The 23192-nt window shown below is 51.9% G+C and overlaps 1 protein-coding gene across 2 annotated transcripts in view; it reads left to right on the forward strand.

Moving 5' to 3' along the window:
* The window catches only part of Capn5 (calpain 5), a 53673-nt gene that overhangs the window by 6944 nt on the left and 23537 nt on the right, over positions 1 to 23192 (forward strand). Inside the window, exons 2-3 of one of the 2 annotated variants that reach the window (XM_010614703.3) lie at positions 10932 to 11132; positions 18635 to 18766. In XM_010614703.3, the coding sequence (XP_010613005.1) occupies positions 10968 to 11132; positions 18635 to 18766 (297 nt within the window). In that variant the 5' untranslated portion in view covers positions 10932 to 10967. Of the gene's footprint in view, positions 1 to 10931; positions 11133 to 18634; positions 18767 to 23192 lie in introns of those variants that run through there. The other variant, XM_010614840.1, reaches the window with a different exon arrangement.

Below are 23192 nucleotides of genomic sequence, written 5' to 3' on the forward strand. Positions count from 1 at the left end.
CCGCTGTTCAGCCTCCCCCCCTCCTTCCTCAGCCTACTGCCCTTTGCCTGTCTGTCTGTTTGTCTGTCTGTCAGCATTCTCCCCGCCCAGATCCCTGCCCCATAACCTGCCTCACTCCTGGAAGCACTGACTGAAGTGTGTTCCCCTGGGCTGGCCTTGAAGGGTCCCTCAACACCTTTCAACTGTTCAGGGCCAGCCCAGAATGGGTGTCAGTGAAGATATGCACCAGTGTCCCCTGGGTCATGAAGGCAGCACAGAGGTGCAGCCCTTCCATGTTGTAGGGCACAGGGCAGTGTGTGTGTGTGTGTGTGTGTGTGTGTGTGTGTGTTGCTGGGATAGGGAGCAGTGGGGTTTCAAATGGGACCCCTGATTGGCAGGTTGTGGGTGTGAGGCATCATTGCTTCCTTCAGCCACCCTCCTGCCAGGCTGTGGCGTGGTGGACTGTGGGGAGTGGGCACAGAGGGCCCGTGGGCACTGCTGCACTCTCCCTTTCACCTCACCCCCTGAGGGCTTGTAGAGTTGGGTGTGTCTCCCCATATCCCTGAGATGCAGTTGCTCTCCCTTCAGGATGTGAGCTGCTGTTTTAAGCTCTGTGGCATTCCTTCTGGCATTTCTTCTGGAGCCTTGTCCTCTGGTCCATTCTCCATGTGGCAGTATTCTAGTTTGTTTTCTGCTGCTGTGACAGAACATCTGAGACTGGGTGATGTGTGAAAGAGCAGAGGTTTATTTTGGCTCATAGTTCTGGTGACCAGGAATCCCAGATTGGGTGGCCACATTGGGTGAGGTCCTCAAGCAGCTTCAACTCATAGCCAAGATTAGAAGAAGAAGCAGATGTGTAAAAGCAAGAAAAGAGGCAGACACCTCTGGTAGGTAGCCTATTTTCCCAATCCAGGCACTCATTTGTTCCTAAGGGCCCCACTTCCATGCCACCTCCCACTGGATTCCATCCCCACTGCAGCCAGGTGGAGGGATGAAGTCCCAACCTGAGTTTTTGGGGGGACAAGCCATACTCAAGCAATAAAGCCAGATGGATCTTCCTAGTATGGCTGTGACTCAAGCCCCACCCATGCTCAGCACCTTCCTCAGAAGTCCATCGCCTCAGGACAAAGCCTGGTCCTTGTGCTGGGCACACCAGGACCCCTGGCTGGGATTCTCCGCAGCTTGTCCAAGATCCTTTGCCCTACTGCTCACCTCTCTGAGTCAGCTCAGGGCCAAGATCCTGTGGAGGCAGCCTGAGGCTCCACCTCCCTCCCGATGCAGAAGAAACCTGGAGATGTATGCTCTGCTGGGCGGATCACACCTGCTGGACCTTCTCTTCGACTCAAGGACACTGAGAGATGGAGGTGGAGATCAGTAGAGGGTCACACAGCCTGGACATGACTAGGCCTGGCCAGGTCCAGCGCTCCGACCACCTGCTACTCTTTCCTTCTCTGCCTCCCCTGCTTATTCCACCCAAGCATGTGGGGTCCAACAAGACAAGGCCACAGCTGTGAAGAGCCTGAATCTGGGGAGGCCTGGGTCAGGGGAGTCAGTCTCCCTTCTTCCCAGGATGACTCTGCTTACTTTCTGTTGTTCTCTTTGAAGTTTTTATTGAAGCAGAAGTGATCTACAGCAAAGTGCATACATCACAAGTGCACAGCTCAGTAGATTTTTAAAGTGACTGTACCCATTACCCAGATAGAGGAAGTTTTACCAGAGCTCCCCTGGCCCCCTTGTGCCCCTTCCAGTCACTCCCCAGAAGCAGTGCTATAGTTTGGGTCTGGAGCCTCCCTAAAATGCCAGTGTGTTTTAAAGGCTTAGTGCCAGGGAGGTTCCTGGGGGAGGTGGTGGCACTTTTAAGAGTGGGTCCTGGTGGGAGGGTGTTAGCTCATTGATAAGTGGGTCCCAGAGGGGAGTTTGGGGCCCCATCTCTTCTTCCTCCTCCTTGGCTTCTTGGCCATGGCAAGGCTGGTGGTTTTGCTGTAGCAAGTGCTCCTCACCACTGCCATCCAGCAGCCCCACCAGAGGCTTCAAAGCAAGGGATCAACCCTGTCATGCGCTGGAAATTTCAAAACTGTGAGCCAAACCTTTTTAGAAGCTGGTTTTGTCAGGTATTTGTTACAGTAACAGAAAGCTGGCTAACACAATCCTCGCTGTCCTGCTTTCTAGTCTCTGTACATGAGTTACGTCTGCTTTTCTTTTTGTAAAAATTAATTTTAATTGACAAATAAAAATGTCCATATACATTATGTACAATATATTTTGAAACAAGTGTACAATGTGAAACAGTCAAATCAAGTTAAGTAACATTCACATTTGTTCAAATACTTACTGTTTTTTTATTTAAAAATTTTCTTTGGTGGTACTGGGGATCTAAACCTGAGCCTTGCCCATTTTAGGCAAGGGCTTTACTACTGATCTACATCCTAAGCCTTATCTTTTTTTTTTTTTTTCTTAGCAATACAAGCCAGGTATTGTGGTGCATACCTTTAATGCTAGATATGCAGGAGGCTGAGGCAGGGGGAGCTCAAGTTCAAGGATAGCATGGGCAACTTAGTGAGACACTGTCTCAATATGAAAAAAATAAAATAGGGCAGAAGATGTAGCTCAGTGGTAGAATGCCCGTGGGCTCAATCACCTGTGCTCCAGAAACAAAACAAACAAAAATTGTTGTTCATTTTAGCCACCATGTTCTACAAGGAATCTCTTGAAATTAATGCTTCTGTCTGACATTTTATATCTTTGACCACATCACCCCAGCCTTCCCTAAACCCTACTAGTCCCTGGTAACCATTATTCTACTCTTCCCTATGCATTCCACTGTTTTACATTCTACATATAAGTGAGATCCTGCCTTGTCTTTCTGGATCTAGCTTATTTCATTTAACATAATGTCTTCCAGGCTCATCCATACTGTTGATCATGTTCTGTTTTTTATTTTGGGCTGGGGGTGGTTTTGTTTTTGTTTAAGTTTTTTGTTTTGGTACCAGGAACTCAGGACCTTGCACTTGAGAGGCAGGCACTGTGCCACTGAGCTAAATCCCTGGCCGTATTTTTTTGTTTGTGGAACCTCCATACTGCTTTCTATACTGATTGTACTACTTTGGGTGGGGAGTACTTGAACCCACATCCCCAGGACACCACCCCTCCTTTGTTTTTATTTTTATTTAAAAGGTCTTGCTAGGTCACTAAGTTGCCTCTGCCCCCCAGAGTACTTGATTACAGGCATGGCTCTCGCTATGCTAATTTATATTCCCACCAAGAGTGTGCAAGGGTTTCCTGTTCTCCACATCCTTACCAGCACTCTTTATTTTTCTCTTGGTACTAGCCATTCCTTTTTTTTTTTAAGACAGGGTCTCACTAGGCAGTTCAGGTTGGCCTTGAACTCAGCGATCCTCCAGCCTCTGCCTCTGGAGTGCTGGGAATTACAGGCTTACACCACCACACCTCGCAATAATAGTGATTCTAACAGGTGTGAGATAATATGTCCATTTGCTTTGATTTTCATTTCCCTAATGATTAGTGATGTTGAGGTTTTTGTTTTGTTTTGTTTTGTTTTTCCACAACCTGTTGGTTATTTTATGTCTTCTTTTGAGAAATGTCTGTTCAGGTCCTTTGCCCATCCATGTTTTACTTGAGTTATCTGGTTTGTCATTCATTAAATTGTACACATTCCTTATGTATTTGGGACATTAATTCTCTATAAGCTGGATGATTTGCAAATCTTTTCTCTCATTCTGTAGAATTGTCCTTTCACTCTGTTGAAATTGCTTGGCTGTGCAGACAGTTTTTAATTTGACATAAACCCATTTTTGATTTTTGCTTTTCTTGGCTCTGCTTTTGGAGTCATATCCAAAACAAATTAATATATGTATTTGCACAGACCAATGCCGTGGAGCTTCTCCCCTATATTTTTTTCTAGAAGTTTTACGGTTCCAGGCCTTAAGTCTTTAATATTAATCTGTTTTGTTGTTGTGTTTGTTTGTTTGTTTGTATTTGTTTTAGTGGTGGTGCTGGCGATTAAATCCAGACCTTAGCCATGCTATGCAAACACTACCACTGAGCTACACCCCAGCCACAAGTTGTTTTTGTGTATATTGTGAAATAAGGGTCCAATTTCATTCTTCTGCATGTGGCTATCTGGCTTTCCTACATCCTTTGGACTATCCTTTCTCAATTGTGTGCTGTCGGCACCTTTGTTAAAAATCCATCAACCATAAATGGGTAGATTTATTACTGATCTCTCTATTCTGTTCCATTGGTCTATGTATTTTTCTTTTTTCTTTTTTCTATTCTGTTCTTTCAGTACTGGGTATAGAACCAAGGGGTGCTCTACCACTGAGCTACACAGTCAGCTATTTTTTAAACTGCCTAGGCTGGCTTCAAACCTAGAGTCCTCCCGTCTCAGCCTCCCAAGTAGCTAGGTTTACAGACATGCCCAGATTATGTATATTTTATGCCATAGCATGCTGTTTTGATTGCAACAGCTTTCTAGTATATTTTGAAGCCAGGTATTGTGATGTCTGCAGCTTTGTCCTTTTTGCTCAATATTGCTTTTGTGTTTGAAGTTTTTTGTGGTTTCAAACGAATTTTACAGTTATTTTTTTCTATCTCTGTGAAACGTTTCTGGAATTTTGATAGGAATTGCACTGAACCTAATCATTTTGGGTAGCATGGACACTGTAGCAGTATTAATTCTTCCACTCCATAAACACAGCATATCTTTCCATTTGCTTCTGTCTTCAATTTCTTTCCTCTCTTTTATAGTTTTCAGTGTACAGGCCTTTCACATCTTTTGTTAAGTTTATTCCTAAGTATTTCATTTTATTTTTATAGCTATTATAAGTGGAGTTGTTGTCTTGATTTCTTTTTCAGGTAGTTGCTCACATAGAAATACTGCTGATTTCTTTTTCTTTTGCAGTACTGGGGATTGATGCAAGGCCTCACAAATACTGGGGAAGTGCTTTTACCACTGAGCTACATTTCCAGCACATTGTTTTTTGTTTGTTTGTTTGTTTTTGTTTGTTTTTGTTTTTTTTTTAATTGAGTTTATTGGTACATTTAGGGATACAGTACAGTTACATTCATTGTTGGGATCATGTACCTTTACATGGCAAGTCTTGATTCTCATTTTTTCCCCTTACCTCTGCCCTCCCTTCACCCCCTCCTCCCCTCCCCATCTACAAACACTTTATTTTCATCTTTTCATTCTCTCACATTTTTTCCTTTTCCCTTTTTGTTCTTCCCCTACGTATCACACCTTCCCTACACCTTTAGCTCCTTTCCTCCCATTTCTAAATGTCAGTAATCTTATTAGAATCTTATGCATTGTTGCAGAATATTTGAGACAGGGTCTCACTAAGTTGTCCGGTCTGGGCTTGAACTTGAACTATCCTCCTTACCTGAGCTTCCCAAATAGCTGGGATTACAGACACGTGCCACTATGCCTGGCTTCATTCTCATTATTGTTTGGTATTACAGTGTATGAATGTATGACCTATTTATTCTTTTGTTGATGCACATTTCAGTTGTCCCTAATTTCAGACAAATACCAATGTGAAAAACATTCTCAAATATGTTTTTTGTTAAGTGTGCATACATTTCTGTTGGACACCTTCTTGAGTGGAATTACTGTGTAATACAGATTGTGTTTGTTCAACTTTGGTAGCTTTAGTCAAACAGCTTTGTAAAGTTACCGTACCAAGTTACATTCCCACCACAGGTATGGAAGAGCTCCACCTGGGTCATTTGGGTTTGTTTGTTTTTTGTATGTTTTTGTGGAACTAGGGCTGGAAATCAGAGCCTTGTGCATGCTTGGTAAGTGCCCCACCCTGAGCTACACTGGGATTTTTGTGTGTGTTCATGGTGTTTTTACCTTAGCCTTTCCAGAGGGGGCAGAGTGGTGCCTCACTGTGGTTTTAATTTGCATTTCCTTGATGACTATTCTTTCTATTCATTGGTGTTTCTTTCTTTCTATTTATTGGCTATTTGGATGTGTTCTTTTTACTATATCTTCTTGTAAAAGTATTATTGTTTTACCTTACAATTAGATTTGCTATTTGTCTGGAATTTGCTTTTTGTGTGTGGTATGAGGTAGGGGTCAAGATGAGTCTTTTCCCATCTTCATAGCCAATTGACTTAGTACCATTTATTAGAATGACCCCTTCTCCAATTCCCTGTGGTTTTGTGGTTTACTTTTCTTTTTCTTTCTTTTTTTTTTTTTTTTGGTACTGGGGATCGAACTGAAGGACCTTGTGCTTGAGAGGCAGGCAGGTGGAACCACTGAGCTAAATCCCCAGCCCTGCCTGTGTTTTTTGTTTTTTTGGTTTTTTTTTTTTTTAATTTTTAACTTTATTTTGTGTTTGTGTGTGGTACTGGGGATTGAACTGGGGTCCTTGTGCTTGCAAGGTAGGCGGTGGAACCACTGAGTTAAATCCCCTGCCCCCACCCTGTGCTTTTAGATCAGACTTCCCCAGCCTTGTGGCCTCCCTGGATGTTCTAGTATGTTGTACTGTTCTGTTATGTTGTCTAGCCCTGAACTGTCTTAGTGACTAGTGCCTCCTGATAAGGCTGATTAAATGGTAGCTGAGTCCTCTAGCTTGTTGTCTCCAGGTGGCCTCGGCTGTTCTGGCCCTTTGTATGCTGATTTGAGGACTTCTTGCTGCCGGGCTTGAGCTCAACAGAGTTCTCTGGTTCTTACGTGCCCCAGATGCTGCTCCATTATCCCTCTTCCAGAAGCTAAAGGAGGCTCATTGTGTCCCCTATCAGAGACTCCTCCTTCCAGACAAGATCCAGCAGACCAGACAGACCATGTCCAGGGCCTCACAGCTTCAGCAGGCCCTAGGTTATAATGTCAAGGCCCAGTCAGAAACAGGAGAAGGGCTGTACCATAGCCAAGAGCCACCTCAGCCTGGGCAGTGGGTGTGGGCACAGTCTGGCACCCAGCCATCAGGAAGAGGAGGAAGGGAAAGAGAAGCTCCTAGACATAGCTCTGGTGCCCATCCTCAGCAGCACGCTGCCCACCACATCTTGGTGTAATGTTGACTGTCCTGCCTACACCACTGGCAACTTAGTATTTTATTTTTCTTTAACTTATCTTCCCTTTTCCCTAATCAGTCTTTCTCTCTCCCCTTCTCCCTCTCCCCTCCCTTCCTCCCTCCCTCCTTCCCTCCTTCCTTCCTTCCCTCCTTCCTCTCTCTCCTTCTCTCTCCTTTTGAGACTGGGGAAATTGTGTATCTACTATAAATAAGAAGTTAATTTTACTCCCCAGAAATAAAAGGCAACTGGAAGAATTTGTTAAATAAAGTACATCCCCAAACCTGGGGATGTAGCTCAGTGGTACAACATTCGCTTAGAATGCAGAGATCTGTCGGTTTGATCCACAGTACCACAAAAAATAAAAATACATAAAGTAAAAATGAAAAAAAAATCATTCAATTCCAGCCAAAGGCCCGCTTCTGCTTTGTATGGTAAGTAGAGGCTGGGCAAGGTCTATGACGGGTAAAGATATCTGGACTACACTGAGTGATACTCCAGAGAGAACCAGGGAGAACAATGCTCCAAAAGATGCCTTTATTACCATGTCAGGTACCCTCTAACATTTCACAGTGTCAGCCTAGGCTCTGCTTGGGAAGCCCTAGCTGGATCCAGCTAACAGGCCAAGGACTTAGAAGTTCCTACACACTCCTGTGTAAAAATTGGCTTCGGTGGTTGTCACACCCAGGGAAGGTTCCCCAGGGTGTCAGCCTCCTGCATCCAGGCATCATGAGCTGCTGGAAGACGAGTCTTCACTGAGCCCAGGAACAGCAGGGCTGTCCCCACCACTTCCACCAGGTCCAAGGAGCAGCAGGCCAAGCATGGACAGACTGAGTTCCCCAGGAGCAGGCTGAGGATCAGATACCACTTTCTTCCTGTCCTCTGTACTGTAGAAGCTGGAACCAAGTAGGGCCAGGGTGTCTTGCTGATTGACAGCAGCTCAGAGGGATCATGACTTATCCCAGGCCATGCAGCACCTATCTGCAGGCTTCCTGCCAGCAGGTCCAGCATCCTTGTTCTCACCCAACTCAGTGCCCCCTCCTCTATCTGCGTGGCTCGCTCCCTGGGCCAGGCCAGGTCCAAAGCACACTGCACCTCTGGGCCTCCCAGCCTCTTTTTGAGCAGACATCTGCTCTCTCCTGCAGAGCGGCCTAGCTCTGTGGTGAACCTCCCTATTGTACCTCTGCACAACCCCTGTTCCACTCTGCCTGTGCCTGCTGGTGCTGTAGGCCTTGAAGCTCCCTGGAGACAAAGCCCTCTGTGTCAGAACCTCCTATATCTGATAGGGTCTGGAAACCTCGTCAGGGGTTGATTGCTGGTATTTACAGTCCTCGGGCACAGTGGCCCAGAGTGTCCAGCATGCTGCCCTGTGGGAGGTTATCTCTTTAGATGCTCACAGAGGCACAGGGGCCCTGGCACCTTGCCTCCTCCTTCCACACAAGGACCATGCAGACCAGCGGCCTGTCTAGAGCCTCACAGGTTAGGTGGCACCTGGGGAACTGAGGTCAGAGCTCAGTCAGGAGCAGGAAGAGGCTGGGCTACAGCAGAGAGCACTGGGGCTGCAGCCACCTCAGTCTGGGGGTGTGGGGAGCAGCTGGCACTCAGCCATCTGGAGGAGGAAGAAGGAAAGGGAGGCCTGGGCTAGTGGGAAGACGGGTGGCTGGGCCTGAGCTGATGGGCAAGCAGCTTCCCCTGGTCCCTACCCTCTTGAATCTGTAGAGAAGCTCTCCCTGCACTCACTTTTTTTTCAGTTCAAGGGATCAAACTCGGGACCCTGCACTTGTGAGGCAGGAGGCGACACCACTGAACGAAATCCCTGGCCCCTGCACTCACCTTTGTTGGTGTAATCAGTACCGTTCCTGACTCTCCGGCCCCCATCCTGAAGCTGGAGACACAGAGGTGGACAGGGAGTGCACAGATGAGCACAGTGTATTGAGCACTGTCCTCTGAGGGACTCCCAGATGGCCGAGGCAGGGCTGGATTGTGGAGGGAATGGCATGTACAAAGGCCCTGTGTTAACAGTTTCAGGGATACTGCAAGGAGCTCATAGCATCTGCTCTCAGGAGGTGAGATGCAGGGGTGAGATTGGCAGAGAACAGGAAGAGGGCTGCTGGGAGGCTTAGACTGGACACTTCATAGATTGTCCAGGGGCCGCACTCAGCGGGGAGGCTGGGGTTGAGCTCTCCTGCCTCCATGCCTGAAGCTACCAGGAGAGGCTGCTCACCCCTGTGACCCCAGGGAACACTGGCCAATGAATGCCATGCGCAGAGATCTCGAGGGTGCAGGAGGGCTGTCTGGGCAAAAAAGAGTCCATAAGGAGGCCATATCATCCTGGCTAGAGAGAGAGAGAGGCAGAGGGATGGCTGAGCTCACGCCCTCTGCCTGCCCTCTTGCTCCAGTTCTGGGCCCTCCTGTCTGAGCTTTCCCATAAGCCCCACTCTCCTCCCTGGGAGCAGACCCCTCCAGTGGTGTGGGCCGGTGTGTCCTGGAGAGCAGCTGGAACCGTCATTCTCCACCAGCCTAGCTGTGTGACTACAGCCAGCCTGCTCCCTGTGTCTGGACCCTCTAGGCTCTGAGACCCCAGAGCAGGGAGAGCTGGCTCCTGGCTTCTGTTTTCAGCTTCTCTGATCTAATTCTTGCACTTAAATTGCTTTCTGAGCTACCAGCTGCTGGAAACATGTGGTAATGATTCTGCTTGGTGGCTGTGGGCCAGAGTGCTCTTCAGGCTGCCCCTCTCCATCTTCCTGGCCTCTGAGGTGTGGGGAGGGCAGAAGGGGGTGACAGAGGTGAGGCCAGAGAGGTTAAGTTGTTGACCTGAGGTCAGACAGCAGCTCTCTGTAGATGTGAGGGCCAGAGATGAAACAGCTGTGGGCACAGTGCAGGGGACAAGCCGGCTGTCACCCTGTCCGCAGGCAGGACAGTGGGCGGTCCCCTGCTGTTCATCTGTGTCCACACTCTGGCCCATCTCACTTTCTTTCTCCCTGCTTCTTCTCTTCTCTGGAGAATGTCCTCTTCCTTCCTGCAAGGCCTCAGCTGAGTGGGGTCCAGGGGAGAGCCCCACCTGCCCAGTGCTCAGTACATTAGCCCACACAAGCTTGAGAGGCCAGGGTGGGAGCATCAGGGCCTGAAGACCTGGGTTCCAGTCCAGACTGTTCCCAGGGAACCCTGGCAGGCCACCTCCATTCTTCCTGGACAAAGTGCTCACCCAGCAGAGTTTGTAAATGACAGACACAAACTTCTAGCCAAGTGGCTTGCACAGGGTAGGAGCCAGCAGAGTGAGAGGGGGTTTGGCCACTTCTCTCCCATCCTCTCCCCTTTTGGCCTGTGTAACAGTCTCCCAACCTTTGGTCAGCTATAATGATGTCCTGGAGAGTGAAGGGAGGACTCAAGAGTGGGAGCCTGCTCTCTAGAGGATCATAGACTTTGTTTCCAGGGAAGAATGATCGCTCCCGGGTGCTCGAAACAGGGCAGAAATGGGCCCCTCCGGAGGAGGATCAGAGGACATGCACAGCTGCTTCCCTGTGGGTGTGACACGGGCCAGAGCACTGCTGGGGTTGGCTGCTAGTCTGATTCAGTCTGGGGAGCTCTAGCAAAGGCTGGTTAAACAGAGGGAGGGAGGAGATGGGTGTGGCCTGGGTTAGCCCTGAGCGCTTGGTGGCCTGTGGTTTAGAATCACCTCCAGGCCTCAGAAAGGAGAGAATCTCAGTGCAGGAGTCAGGCCAGTGGGCACCTATCTCTGCTCTGCCTGGTACCAGCTGTGTGACCTTGGGTAAGCTTCTACCCCTCTCTGAGCCTCACCTGCATGATGAGGGTGTCGATACCTACTTCCCAGGGCTGCAGGGATCACATGGTGATTGGGTGCACAGCAGGAGCCCTGGTATCCCTAAGTGATGAATGTCTTACTTCCTGTCCTCCAGGTGCTCCTGCCTTTTCTTCCTGCGCCAGCTGCCGCCATGTTCTCGTGTGTGAAGGCCTATGAGGACCAGAACTATTCAGCCCTGAAGCGGGCCTGTCTGCGCAGGAAGGTGCTCTTTGAGGATCCCCACTTCCCTGCCACAGATGACTCGCTCTACTACAAGGGCATTCCGGGCCCCGCCGTCAGGTGGAAACGACCCAAGGTCGGTGTGTTGTGTCCACTGGGGGCGGAGACGACTGTCCGTGGCCTGAGTCTGCAGGGACATCGGGGTGGCCCTGCCAGGTCCCTTGATGTGGGAGTTGACCTGGAAGGGTTGCTAGGAGAGTGGGCCTGAACCCCATAGCCCCTTATCCCTGCCACCCTCCTTTCTGGGGTCATTTTGGGGTTAAAAATGAGATGATGTGACTTTTGTTTGGCAAAACGTGGAGTGATATTCTAGTATAAGGAACGTGCTTTCATGATTATTATAAAGATAATGAAAGTCGCTTCCCATATAAGATGATTAATTGGTAATCATAGTGGTGGCCAGAGGTAATAGTGTCCACCTTATAGGCTTGCAAGACAGCCTGGCACCCAGCAGTGTGGAGCTAGAAGGCCTCTCCTCACCACTCCCTAACCTGGATCCTGGCCCCTGGCCTTGGGCAGATCATGCTTGAGGTCAGACCATGCTAAACAAAAGGGTGTGGCCCATGTATGGTGACTTCTTCCTGTTGAGCTCCAGTGCCTAGGTGGGAGGGTGGGTTGGAGAAGGGTCCTGCTGAGTGGGTGTCCCCCGTGGCCTGGGAGAAGGGGAGTCTGTGGGACATGGTGGACCCAGGCCCCTATCCAGGCTGCACAGCCTTGCTGGACACCCTGTGAGAGTTGGTCACACTGAAGGGTGTGGGAGGCCTTGCTCTGCCTGGTCACTCAGGCAGGGAGGGAGCTGTGACTCTTGCTGTGTGATTCTCAGATAAGTGTCTCAGAGTCAGAGGCAGGAGGCCTATACAGGAAGTGCTGGGGAGCGGTGGTGCCTGGCAAATTGACACCTGCTGGCCTGGTTCTCTTGACCGCTGGGACACAGGCCACCGAAAAGTGAGGGGGACAAACTAGATGTGGGGGACCTCAGCACTGGCCCTGAGGGCATAGGGGCCTTCAAAGAGGTGGCTTCAGCAGCGACCACCGGGTCAAATTTGTGTTTTACAGAAACCCTCAGGCCCCCTTGACCTTTTGGGAAAATGAAATTTGGTATTCGAGTTCCTCTCCTAGATAGACTAGGTCTCCAGTCCCTTCCAACCCACAAATCCTGGGCTTTTCTTGGTTAGAACTCTTGAGAGGGAGGGAAACTGAGACTGGGAGGAGAAGGAACACACCAAGATTGCCTGGGGAGCCCTTGGCAGGGTAGACCACACCCAAGAGGCCCTGGCCCTTTGGCCTGTGCCCAGGGAGCTCCATGGAATCTCTGACCATGGCCTTGGTCCCCAGGAACTCCCCAGAACCTCCTGGCCTGGCCACAAGATTTTCACTTGTTGGGTCCTGGCTCCCCGTGCCTTTCTCCCTCTCCTTTGTTCAGTGGGTGAGGAAGGAGGCCAGCCTCAAGGAGCCTTTGTGATGCCTCAGTGCAGCAAAGAGCGCGGACCCTTGAGCTCTTTTCCCAGTTCGTGCTCTGCTCCTTTCTGCCCTCATCCTGACCCGCTTCCTGCCACTGGGTGTCTCCAGACCTAAAGGGCAAAGGCATTTATAGTCAGTCCGTGACTCTGGAAGGAGGCCAGAGAGGCCTGGCTGGGGCAGGTTGGGCAGGCTGGTGGCTCTGGGTGCTCCTGATGGAAACATTGCCCTCTGCAAGCTCCTTGCTGCACAAGTTCAAGTCCTGCCAGGTCTTCTCCCTCCCTGGCACCTGCCAGGTACCACCTTCTATTCCAGACTGAGGGAGGCAGAGCTGTGATGCCCTGCTGGGGCCATGGCAGCATGTGGTTGGAGATGAGGGAGACATCTGATTGAGACCTAAGGAGAATCTCTTGTCAGCTGGGAGGCTGTTCAAGGCCTGACCCCCATGGATGAACTGTGGTAGACCAGGATGTGAGATCATGTGGGTGATGTGGTGATGTGGTTGTAAAAAAAATTATGTGTGGTTACTGGTTGGTGGTGCACTGCTATAATCCTTACACTCTGGAAGGCAGAAGCAGGATTGGGAGTTCAAGCCCAATTTAGTGACTTAGTAAGACACTGTCTCAAAAAGAATTTGGGCATAGTGTCCCATGTCTGCTATCCCAGCTCTCCGGAGGCTGAGACAGGAGGATCAGCACTAGTTGGAAACCAGCCTGGGCTACATAATGAGATCTTGTCTCAAAAAACTAAAAGGAAAAATAAAAAACCTAAATTAAAAGGAAGGTAGGGGAGGGGAGGGGGAGGGGGAGGAAAGGGAAAGGGGAAAGGGGAAGAGGGGAAAGAAAGAGAAAAGATAAAAAGGAAGGAAGGGAGGGAGGGAGAATAGAGGGGAAGGGAAGGGGAGGGGAGAGGAGAGAAGAGCCAGCTGGGAATGTGGCACGTTGGAAGGCCCTGGTTCAATCCCCAGTACCACACATACGCATGTGCCTCAGGGGAAAAAAAAATGACTGTAGGTACTGCCTGCATCTGGGAACAGGGCTGGAACAGGGGGCCCCCTTGACACCAGCAGGGTAGGAGGTTGCGGAGTAGGAAGTGGAAGTCAGGTCTATCTTCATCAAGGGTGGGGCTGGTCCAGCTCACAGCTAGTAACTCCCAGCTGCTCCACCCTTGTCCAGTGAAACTTTGGCCTGAGGCAGCTGTGTCTCTAGGAAGTCCTACTTCCTGGGTCCTGCGACCCACTGTTTACAGACGGAACGGAAAGCCAGCCTTTTCTACACCGGGAAACCCACACTCCTCCTCTGTGCTGGATATTTGGTGCCTTCGTTATGGAAGGTGCTCCTTACCCAGCCTCCTGGCTTCCACTGTTCTGTTTTTCTCCCGAAATGGAATGGGGAGTCTGGCTGGAGCCAGAAAGACTTAGTTCCAGCCTTGACCCCTCCTTACTGGAGGCCAGGTGTGACCTGGACTTCGTCACTTCGCTCCCTGGGCCTCAGGTTCCTCATCTGTAAGTGGGAAGAGCAATTCTTGCTGATAAGAGTTTCTGAAGGTTGAAGTGAAGAGGGGCACCTGAGCCGTCAGAGACGTGGGAGACAGTGACTAGCGTCCCTTGCCCATTCTTGCCCGCCTTCTCTTTGGCAACACAGGATCCAGAGTGGTCCTTTCTGTTGCTGATGACCCCCTCACCTCCCACCCTGAAAGACCAGGCCTTATCCTCTTTAGTCTCCACCCAGGGCCTGCTGCAGGCCCAACCCCTTCAGGCTCATTGGTCTTTGCTGTTCTATTTAGAACTGTACCCATCTCCTGCCTCCCTCATAGTCTGGTCACAGAGATAAGAGGCGAACGGGGACTGTTGGCAATCCCTGGGGGCTGGGGGATCCCCGGGGTGTGGATGGGAGCTCCTTTCTCTTCTCGGGCCTGGGCTGTGGTAGGGTGTGGTGTGTCTCCCACCCAGCACTATCTCTGGGCATCAGCCTAGGGGGCCTTTGGTGGAATACAGAGAGAAAGTGCGAGTCCTGTGAGCAGATGCCAGTGGAGGACTCTCCCTGGATTCCCCCAGCTCAAGCCTGTGGCCCCAGCCGGCCCCCCAGGGCTCATGCTCATTTACCAGGGAAGGCTGTGCCCTGGGCTGGGCTGGCCTCTGGAGAGAGCATAGCTGGTGGTTTGCACCAGGCTTGGGCTGGGCACTTCTGCCAGCCTGGGAACCACCCCATGCCAGCCACTTGCCTGACACAGAGTTCAGGCTTGTTAGAGGAGGTAGCCTGAAAGGATGGGGACTTCTAGCAAGAGATGGGGCAGGGATGAGCAGAGGGAGGGCCATACATTGTGACTCCTAAAAATACAGCCATTTGTCCCTATCCCAGGCAGAGGCCCATTGTCCTCAGCTGTTGATTCTTCCTGTGACCTTCCATTACAGGAGGGTTGACTGGTAAAGGTGGGTGGCAGAAGAGGTAGGGAGATGGGGGGATGGGATGGTTCCGGTGCAGGTGTGTGTGTGTGTGTGTGTGTGTGTGTGTGTGTGTGTTGCATTCCTATTGTTTGTGCACCAGGACTGCAAACCTGAATTTCCTGCTGTGCCAGGAGGAAAGTGTCCAGGGCTGTGGCCTGAACCTTGCCAAGCTGGCATAGCAGGCTGGGTGAGAGTTTCCTGCAGGTGCAAGGGGCCATGTCCTAGAGGCAAGCTGAGCAGAGGAGGGGTCACCCCAGCCCTCAGATGGACTGGCCCAGGGCTCACAGTGGCCCTGCCCAGGCCTGCATGTCACCTCACTTCCTCTGAGGGACCCTCTTTGCAGGCCCATGGAGAATGCAGACCCTGCCCACCTTGGAGATAGGCAGAGCCTGGCAAGCCTGGCCCCAGAGCTTGCAGGCTGGTGGGGGAAACCCCAAGGCAAAGCCAGCGTGGACAGTGATGGCAGAGTCCAGTTGGCGAGGCATAGGTCCCTCATAAGCAATGTGTCTCCAGGGGGAGCTGGACCCTGTCTTAGGGTCATTTGGAGCCCTTATCCCACCTGAGCCTCCCTGCCCACATCCCTCTCCCCCCGCCATCTGAAGGTGGGGGTGCCCTCTCCCTGCAGCCTCTCTGGTCCTCCTGGGCTTCTGCCATCTCAGCTCTGCTCACATGAGGTCAGTTCTGGCTCTACCTTCTTGAAGGCAGAGCCCAACCCTGACACACTCAGTGGCTTATGTCCAGCTGGTGGTCCAGGAAAAGGAGGAGGACAAGTGCTGGTCATGAGAAGCCTGGCCCCCAAGGTAGAGAGTGAAGGCCTGGGCTTCATCTCACTCCTATGTAGTGAGACCCCCTCAGGGAGCAGTAAAGGAAGGGTGATTTTGTCATCATAAAAGCCAGCCTACGCAGAGGTTCTAGAGCCAGGCTACCTGAATTGGAGTCTCAGTTCACAGCTTCTTGTGTGGCCTTGGTACATGACTAACCTCTCCGCGCCTTGTTTCCCTTCTGTCTAACAGGGTTGTTTTGCATAGTGCCCAGCTCACAGCAGGTGCCTATTCCTCAGGAGCCATTTCTGTGACTGTTCTTTTACAGGTGCCCCAAGGTGGCCTCCAAGTTCCAGATGCCACTGACCTTACCTGGTTTCTCTGGGTTAGACTGGTAACCCCAAGCCTCTCCTGGCAGGGGTAATTTGGCCCAGGCTGTCTCTGCTCTCTCTCAGGCTGCCGATCACCCCAGGTCCATGCCGTGCCATGGATGGAACCCAGGAACCCTGAAGCCCAAGCCCAAGCACTCCTGGTTTCCTTTTCAAGGGCTGGAGAGGTGTCCGGACCAGAGCCCTGTTCTGTGCTATGCCTGCCCCCCAGGTCTCTCTCAGCAGTGCCACACAGTGGGGAGGACAGCTCTGGTCAGGAGTCCTGCAGACCAGTATTTTCTGTCTGTCTGCTCCCTTGCCTCCTGACCTTGGATGTCACTCTCTTCTCTTGGACCCAGCCTCTTCTGTGGGATGAGGCAATGGTCTCTGTCCCAGAGCACTGGTTGGGGGATCTAAAGTACAGGCGCACCTCACCCTGCCCCTGCCATGGGCCTTGGTGATGCCAGGCAGTGCCTTTTCTCTTCCTGTGGCCCATGTGACCAGGTCCTCCAGACATGACCTCCCCCCGTCCCACCTCCTAGCCTCAGAACAACAGATGCTAAGTCATAGCTCCCCATGGCTCCAGAGCTGGGCTGGCTGTGGTGAGGCTGGGAGATAAAATGAGAGGCAGCAGGAGATAGGCCTGGGCTTCTTCCTCTGCTTCCCCAGAGATAGAACATGACCTTGGGGACAAGATGAGGGCCACCATGTCCACGGATGCCCCACGACCTCGAGTGACAAGACCCAGACTTCTGCTCTGGGAAAACTGCCCCACCACATTGCCATGAGCCAGCCTGTAACCCCACCTGCAAGCAGGGGTCAGATCCCTCCCTATGTGCCCTCCAAGGAGTTACAGCCCTTTCCTTGGCCCTGTAACATTTGTTTTTCAGGGCAGAGAAGTTCCAGCGCTTTACATGACCTGAACACCCTGTGCCTCATTTTCCCTCTTGAGTGCTCCGCCACCACGAGCTGTGGAGGCCTCACACAGCCCTGCAGGGATAACACTGTGTCTCCTTTGCAGGGATGAGGAAGTGAAAGCGAGGAGAGGTTGGGCCATTGGGCCAAAGTTGCACAGTTAAAAGGCAAGCAGGAACTGTATAGTTCTGTGTTTGAGGGTCTGCTGCCCTCTGCTGGCTGCCTACAGTAAGGCCTCAATAGCTGTGATCCTGCTCAGGGCAAGGCTGCTGCAGTGAAGCTGGGCACTGTGGCCTTCCCGCGCCTCTTCAGCTTCTTGTCTGTGAGATGCGTGTCCTGTCCAATTCTCAGGGCCGTGATGAAGATTGATAGTGGTGCCAGCAGGATACCTAGTGCACTGAGATGATTTAGTGCCTGCCCCAGCCCCTGTTCTTCGTGAGATGCTGCTGGAGTAGAGGGGCCAGGTGTGGGCTGCTGAAAACAGGTGGCACATGCAGCCCCAGATGGATCCTTTCTGGCCTTGGCAAGGCAAGGGAGCCCCCATGCCCAGTCCTGCCACAGATAGCCTGTTGGGCCCACAAGGGACACAGGCAGGCTCTCCGGGAGCTGTGGAGCATCAGTTCACCTCTGCTCCCCACGCTAGGGCCAGGGCCAAGTGGCCCATTCTGCAGCCCTGCTCAGAACTATCAGCACCCAGCTCAGGCTGGGTGACACAGTGGCCCTGGGGGATGCCAGGAGATTGTCTCTCTGTATGCTAAAGCCAAAGCCCAGGTTTTCCCTACTCCCCAGGACCATCTCAGGGGCCCTTAGTGAAAACCCCGATGTGGGAAGCTGCCCAGGCTGGGGGGCTTGGACCTATGCAGAGAAGAGCTGGTCCTGGAGCTGGCCTTCTGTCCTCTCCAGCAGACAGCAAGTAACTTCCAGAAGTAGGAAGGGCTGGGCTCCTGGGCCAGCAGGAGGGTGTGAGTCATTTCCCTGCCCTACAGCTGCCCTGGCCTGGCTCCCTGTACATCCTATGGAGCAATCCCTCTGGCCATGCCTGCCAGTCTCTATGGAAAGTCAGAATGACTTTCTGTCCCATGTGGGGCATTTGTGTGCTGTGTGCCTTTGACAAATCTCTGCCCCTCTCTGAACCTCCATTATTCATCCATAAAATGGAACAGCAGCCTAACTCCGTACTCCTCAGGCAGAGGAGGATCAGATGAGCACATGAGGGACGTGCCAAAGGGGGCCTGGCCCATCCACTCCCCAGTCGCCCCTCCCCAGGCTCATCAAGCTCTTTGGCATCTGTCTCATCCCCACTACCTACTTTGTTGTGACCATGGCCTCTCAGTGTGGGCTGGGACAGGGAGGGCCACCAGAGAAGGATGATGGTGGCCTGGTCTGGCTCCCTCATCGCATCCTTCCACAGACTTTGTTCATCGTCACATCTTTGGCAGAAGAGTGCTTGGGCCAGGGAAGAATAGGGTGTCCCAGGCAGGGCCTGCAGGGGAACTGGGTTCAGGGAGCACACAAGCCACGTGAGCCCTGTTCTGCAGCAGACTGCATCCTCCCTGCCTGCTCTGAGGTCCTTTTCCTGCTGCAGTGGGCCCTCCTGCTCCGCAGCTCACCTTCCCCTGCCTTCTTGCAGGACATCTGCGAGGACCCCCGCCTTTTTGTGGATGGCATCAGCTCCCACGACCTGCACCAGGGCCAGGTGGGCAACTGCTGGTTTGTGGCCGCCTGCTCATCACTGGCCTCCCGGGAATCGCTGTGGCAAAAGGTAAGGCCTGGGGCAGCTGGGATGGGGTGGGTTCCCTCAGCCCATTTTCTCACCTTCATGTGGCAGATGGGACTTCCTGAAAGCCGGCACCGGGGCAGGTATGGGGTGACACTGGGTCCCTCAGTATGGTTGGGCATTGGATTTGCCCTCTTGACTCATCAGCTAGGGAACTCCAGGGACAGGGGCTGGAATCTATTCTGATGTGTCCCCTCCTCTCCACTGGGGGCCTCCTGTCCCTGGAACAGAATGTATACCTATGAAATACAGAAGTCTTCTGCTTCATTTTTGGTGGGGAGACACCATTAACAGGGCTCAGAGACCCCTGCCAGTTACCTGCTGTGTGCTTGGGCGAACTGCGGTCCTCTGAGCCTTGCTTTTCCCAGTTCATTGGGGGTGTTCCAGATGGTCCTCAGCATCATGATTCCTGGTTCCCTGATGCTGGTGTGCTGCACCCAAGCCTTTCTTGAGCCACCTGATCTTTTGTGGCTGCATTTGGCAGTGGGGCCTTAAGTCCAGTGCTTGGAAGTTTCTTTCCTGGGGAAGAAGGGAAGCCAGATGCATTTGGCAGGGATTGCAGGGGAGACCTGGGTTCCCCTCCTAGCAGACACAAGTCGCTGTCCCATCCTCATCTCTGCCCTTCCTTGTCTTCCTACAAAAGGGATGGATGGTGGAGGGTATAAGAGCCCAGTGTGAGTCTCTTGGCCTTGGGTTTGATACCCAGTTTTAGTAAATGGAAGGTTTCCTGGTTACTCATCTGCAGAATCGGAGTAGCTGCCTCTCAGGAGGTATGAGGCTGGAACAAGACGCTGTTATAGCATCTTGCGCAGCTCAGTCCTCAGTGAAGGGCGGCTGTGATGACTAGCTTTAGGGTAATTACACTCCTAGAATTTAGGCATGCTTCCGTGGAGCACAGCAAGTCTTTCCTCTTCCTCCACTATGCCTCTCTACCATCAGAGGGAGCTGTTTCCTCAGCCAAGGCTGGAACTGCGGCAGGTTTCCTGTCCTCATGTCTTCTGAGCAGGGTGGGCATCCCTGGGGCCTGACCCCTGGTGGTCCTGTAGGGGTCAGGCAGCTGCATGCTCTAGGCTCTTAGGGCCCTGGCAGAGGCCACTACTGCATCCTACAGATATGGGTATTCATGGGACATCCAAGCTGGGGGTCTCAGAGAGCTACCTGTGGGATCCTGTCACTTGTGGGCCTCACGTGGATCTGGATCTGAAGTCATTCTCTGGGTAGAGACCTGGTCCCCACCCTGTATCTTCTAGGCTCCAGCCCCCTTCTCTGAGTTCAGAGCCAGGCCCTTACCTCTCAGCCCTACTGATACCTAGGTGAGGACTGGCCTGGGGCTGGAGATGGTACGTGGGACCCCTGGAGGGCTGGCTCTCCACCTCTGCCTGCTCCGTAATTGCCTGTTTATCTGCCATTTCCCCTTGAGGTAAGCTCCCAGAGGGTAGAGCAGGGCCAGCTTGTCCCTCCCCACTGAGCCTAGTGGTGGCATGCACAGAGAGGGCTCCAGAGAGGTTTGGAAGGAGAGTTCTACCACTCAGCTACTGACCTGACCCTGACCAGCTGTCTGCTTCTCCCCAGTGGTCAGTGGGCTGGAACCATCTGTGCATGTGCAGGGAGGGGTCTCAGCGTTGTGCCCCTGGTAGGGCCTGGCTTGCAGTCTCCTGCAGCAGCCTCCCACCCTGCTGGTGGAGAAAGAAGCCCACAACTCAGTCAGGAGGCCTGTCCTTGATGCTGTGCCATCTTCAGCAGCCTTATTTTTGTCCCAGAGCTGAAGGTTCCTTCTGCAGAGGGTGGGACCCTAGTCCAGCAATTTCAAGGTTGCCAGGGCCTGGAGGCTGATCTGCAGTAGCTTGGGTCATGCTGGGGAAGGCTGGAGCGGAGCTGGGTACTGTTGGCTAATTGCACTCTGCCACTGGGTGCTACTGTGGTAACAATCCCTGGGTCCCAGAGGAGGCCCTGGGGAGCTCATTACTGTGCTTACGTCCCCTCTATCCCCACTGACTGGGCTCTGTTTGTTGCCACCCCTCACTTTCTGGGCCTGTTGCCCAGCAGGGCCTCCCCTGCCCCACTCCCTCCCCTTCCTCTCCCTGAAAGGGCAGAGGGGCTGGGAGGTGTTCAGCCTTCAGGCTCATAGTCTGGATGCTGAACCTGAGGTACAGATGTGTCACACTGGAATACACATGTCCCTCCTCCTGGAAGTCACCCCTTACTCCTCATCCTCGAGGGCTTGGGACCCATGGGTACAGGGTTCAAAGACAATCAGCCCTGGTATGATTCTGGCTGGGTCCCTTGGCCAGTCACATTCCTGCTTTGGCCTCATTGCAACCCAGCACCCAGGATTGTGGGAAGAGGACAGGCCCTTAGCATGTAGCAGAGGCTCTTAGCACACTTAGATACCCTCCTGGCCAAATGCTTCTTGGTAGTGGGTTTGCCGACCTAGGGGATCCCTGGTCATTACGGCCTTCCCAACTCGCCTACATGTTTCATGAGGGCAGGGCAGTGGACTTCAGGTGATTTGGGCTCTGTGAACCTAAAATCAGGATGTGACAGTTTGGATGGACATGTGCCATCAGGCCTGGCGTAGGCCAGACCCAAGGTCTGTAATGAGCTTGTCTCCCTGGTAACTCAGGCAGCCCAAGCAGGAGTCAGGCCTGTTGCCTGCTCTTCGCCTGGGCCTAGGGTCCATGGGGGAGACCCTAGATGTATGCATGGCAAGAGTGGGGTAAGCAGTGCTTGAGCAGGGCCGGGAGAGGCAGGAGATGGTAGGGGGTTTGTCTTAGTTCTATTTAAACGTTTCCCAATCTGTCCCTGCCCTGTTATGTAAAGCAATCCACGTTCACTGTTACTTAGCAGTTCATTCAGTGCTCATTGATGTCCACAGTGCGCAACGAGATACTGGGGTCAGTAGACTTTTAAAAGTATAAAATGTAAAAAGTCACGTGATAAAACAACCAAAGTTAAGGGTTTTCCATATATATTTCCTTCTGGACTTTTTTCCATTTGGATTAAGGAGGATTTGGGTTTTTTTGTTTTGTTTTGTTTTGTTTTTTTTTTTTGAGACAGGGTCTCACTATGTAGTTGAGACTGACCTGGAACTCACTATGTAGCCCAGGCTGGTCTCGAACTCACAGCAATCCAAGGAGGATTTTGTTTGGTTGGTTTTTATCCACACTTTTGTAATTGTGTAAGCATGTTTGGAGCTGGCTTTCTTGAGTTTATTCCTGTGCCCAGCTTTTGTTGGGTCTTCCCAAGTATGTGGCAGCTGATCAGAGGTCTGTGGACATTGGTGGTCCCAGATACCACCTGCATCTTATGACTTCTTCCTGTCCCTGGGCCACAAGCCTCAGCACACACCTCCTTCCCATCGCCTATCCCCAAGAACCTTCCCCTGGCCCTTACTGCCCTCTACCTCCTGTCCTATGAAGCTGTCACAAATTCCTTCACCCTCCGCCTCCTGCAGGTCATATAGTCCTTTGTCAGGCTGAGACTAGGCCTCCTGTGGAGTCTTTATTCCCCTAGATCCTCACTAGCAAAAGCTGAACCTCCCTGTCCCCTATAATCTAGAAATAGGGGATCCTCTTTCCTCCAGGATTGCTTCCTCATAAGAATCGAGGCTGCCTACATGCTTTTATCTTCCCACCATCAACCCACTGTTTTGCTACCCTTTGCCACCCAGCTACCCTGGCCTGTCGCGCTGGCGCAAAGGGCCTGGCACTTACAATTTCTCAGACTTTTGTACCCCCAGAACTGCCATGTTCTGGAGATTACTGTGTCCACGTGGCTAATGCCTCCACTGCCTCCACCCATTTCCCTGGACTTAGATCTTGATTTCTTCTCCATTCACCTTCTTCCACCACCTTGGTCACTTGGTCCCATAGCCACAGCCTGGCCTAGAATTTTTCTCCTTCAGTCAAAGGCCCAGTCCCTACGTCTCTTAGACTCTTACCCTCTCCCCAGCCCAGTGCAAACCTGGTGCAGATCTCATTTTGCCATTGGCAAGGACCCCATGCTTGCTCCTCACCTGTGCTCCCTCCTCTTGCTGTCCTTAGTCGGAGCCCTGTGGTCCATCATTTTAGCTGTTCTCTCGTCAGTGTCATTTATTCATTGGTTCAGTCACTATTCAGCAAGCACATCTGAGCACCTTTTATGTGGCATTTCCTATTCCGGGTGCTGGCTTAATGTGATGAACATGACAGGCATAGTACCTGCCCTCTTCAGGGGTCATGGTCTAGTGTGGGGACATTACAGACAAAAAGCACACAAACAGGGGATAGGGGTGTAGCTCCATTGGTAGAGTGATTGGGTGAAAGGTGCTGGCACTGCAAAACAGGACAAAAACAAAACTAACCTAAACAGAAATACAAATAAAATGCAAAATTTAGTGCTGGGAATCTCTCCTTACAGAGAGGCCCCCAGC

The sequence above is a fragment of the Fukomys damarensis genome, unplaced genomic scaffold (genome assembly GCF_012274545.1).
Source record: "Fukomys damarensis isolate Sample0158 unplaced genomic scaffold, DMR_v1.0_HiC HiC_scaffold_16, whole genome shotgun sequence".
NCBI classification, from domain to species: Eukaryota; Metazoa; Chordata; class Mammalia; order Rodentia; family Bathyergidae; genus Fukomys; species Fukomys damarensis.